This window comes from Petaurus breviceps, unplaced genomic scaffold (genome assembly GCF_028583685.1).
Source record: "Petaurus breviceps papuanus isolate PSGF00001 unplaced genomic scaffold, PetGlider_PUasm1.0 91041, whole genome shotgun sequence".
NCBI lineage: Eukaryota > Metazoa > Chordata > Mammalia > Diprotodontia > Petauridae > Petaurus > Petaurus breviceps.
The window spans coordinates 38,075,853-38,077,729 of NW_027187400.1; the positions used below are offsets into that span (position 1 = coordinate 38,075,853).

Here is a 1,877-nt window from a genome sequence, read left to right on the forward strand (position 1 = left end):
AGAAGGGGAGAGAGAGACAGAGAGGGAGAGAGAGAGGGAGGAGGAGAGGGAGAGAGAGAAGATGAGAGAGAGGGAGGGAGAGAGACAAAGACAGAGAGAAAGGGAGAGAGAGAGAAAGAGGGGGAGAGAGACAGAGAGGGGGAGAGAGAAAGAGAGGGAAAAAACAGAGAGAGGGAGAGAGAAAGAGGGGGAGAGAGAGAGAAAGAGGGGGAGAGAGACAGAGAGGGGGAGAGAGAGAGAAGATAGAGAAAGAGAGAGAGAAAGAGAGGGAAAACACAGAGAGAGGGAGAGAGAAAGTGGGGGAGAGAGAGAGGGGGAGAGAGAGAGGGGGAGAGAGAGAGAAAGAGGGGGAGAGAGACAGAGAGGGAGAGGGAAAGACAGAGAGAGAAAGGAAGAGAGAGGGGGAGAGAGAGGGACAGAGAGATATAAAGAGGCAGAGAGAGACAGAGAGTGAGAGAGGGAAAGAAAGAGAGAGAGGGAGGGAGGGAGAGACAGGGGGGAGGGAGAGAGAGTGAGAGAGACAGAGAGAAGGAGAGAAAGACAGAGAGAGAAGGAGGGAGAGAGGGAGGGAGAGAGGTGGGGAGGGAGGGAGGGAGAGGGAGAATGCTGGGAACTAGCCTGTTAATCACTCAATCAGCTCAAGGCCAAGGTTTACAGATACTTCCTCTTTTGTGCTGGTGTCCCCAGCACCTAGCACAGAGGACATATTAATAAATGCTAGCTGACTGACTGACTGATGACTTATTGATACTGAGACACACAGAGGCTGCAGCTGGTATTGGTAGAGACTCCCAAGGGCTGCAGAGCCAGGGCATGGAGGCCGAACCTCTCATCTCACCACGAGAGGCAAAGGGGCTGGCCCTGCGGCACCCAGAGGGAGCAGAGGGTGATTTAAATCCGGCTCTCTGGCCTCAGATCCAGGCCTCTTGGAGGGAGAACCAAGAGCAGCAAAAAGGCAGGCCCTGGACAGCAGGAGGGCCCTCCACCACCACGGTGGGGACAAGAACAGCTGCTGCTTTCTCCGGGCTGTCTGTCCCAGCCCAAAGGGCCACAGAGGGGGCTGCAGGCATGGAGGCACCCAGCGGGGGGCCAGGGAGCTGCATACTCACGGCCAGGATGCCGATGGTCACTTTGAGGCCAGCCCAGAGCACGCCGAGGACAAGCATGAGACTGTGCTGGAGCGAGGCGTACAGGCCGGACGTCAGGATCAGGACACACAGACAGAGCTGTGGAGGGAGAGGAGCAGAAGGCTCAGGGCGGGCTCTGGGGGGCGGGGGGGTAACCCTGTGGCACTTGTCGGTGATCACCTCCACAGGCCAGGCCCCGGTGCCTGCAGGGGGGACACAGGGGCTCCTGGCACCCGCTTGTTCATTCTGCTCATTACTCCCTCCCTGATGAGGGTGCCAGGGGCTGCCTAGTGGGGAACGAAGCTTGGAGGCCGGCGTCTGGAACTTCCCAGGACTCTCTGGGCCCTCTGAGGTGCAGGAGCAGCAAGGGGATGTGACCCACATGCTTTCATCTCAGACCTCAACTGTCAGAGTCAGAAAGGTGGGGGCATCTGTGGGCTAACGAGGGGCCCCTGCTGACCTGTCCATGTCTGTATGAAATACTAAACACACCCCCTCCGGTGGGAGCTGGGAAGGAAGAGTACACTCCTTACATGGGCGGCCCAATGGGTGAGGGAAGGCCTGACACCCTTCCTGAATGGCCCCAGAAAGCAAGTGATGGGAAATCCAAGATTCTCTCTGCTTGCAGCAGGACCCAGTGGGAACATGGGGCCATATCCCACAGTACAAGGGAGCCTGGTTCTTTTACTGATGGTTGGGCTAAAGAGGTGGCTGAAGCAGGGGACATGCTACAGTTTTATACCAACTCTC

General features: G+C 57.4%; 1 protein-coding gene across 5 annotated transcripts in view; it reads right to left on the reverse strand.

Annotated features, from left to right (window-relative positions):
- The window catches only part of LOC138153944 (uncharacterized), a 39,770-nt gene that overhangs the window by 17,619 nt on the left and 20,274 nt on the right, over nucleotides 1-1,877 (reverse strand). For all 5 annotated transcript variants that reach the window (XM_069078364.1, XM_069078363.1, XM_069078361.1 and 2 more), the window contains one exon: nucleotides 1,110-1,226. In XM_069078364.1, coding sequence (XP_068934465.1) covers nucleotides 1,110-1,226 — 117 coding nt within the window. The remainder of the gene's footprint in view (nucleotides 1-1,109; nucleotides 1,227-1,877) is intronic.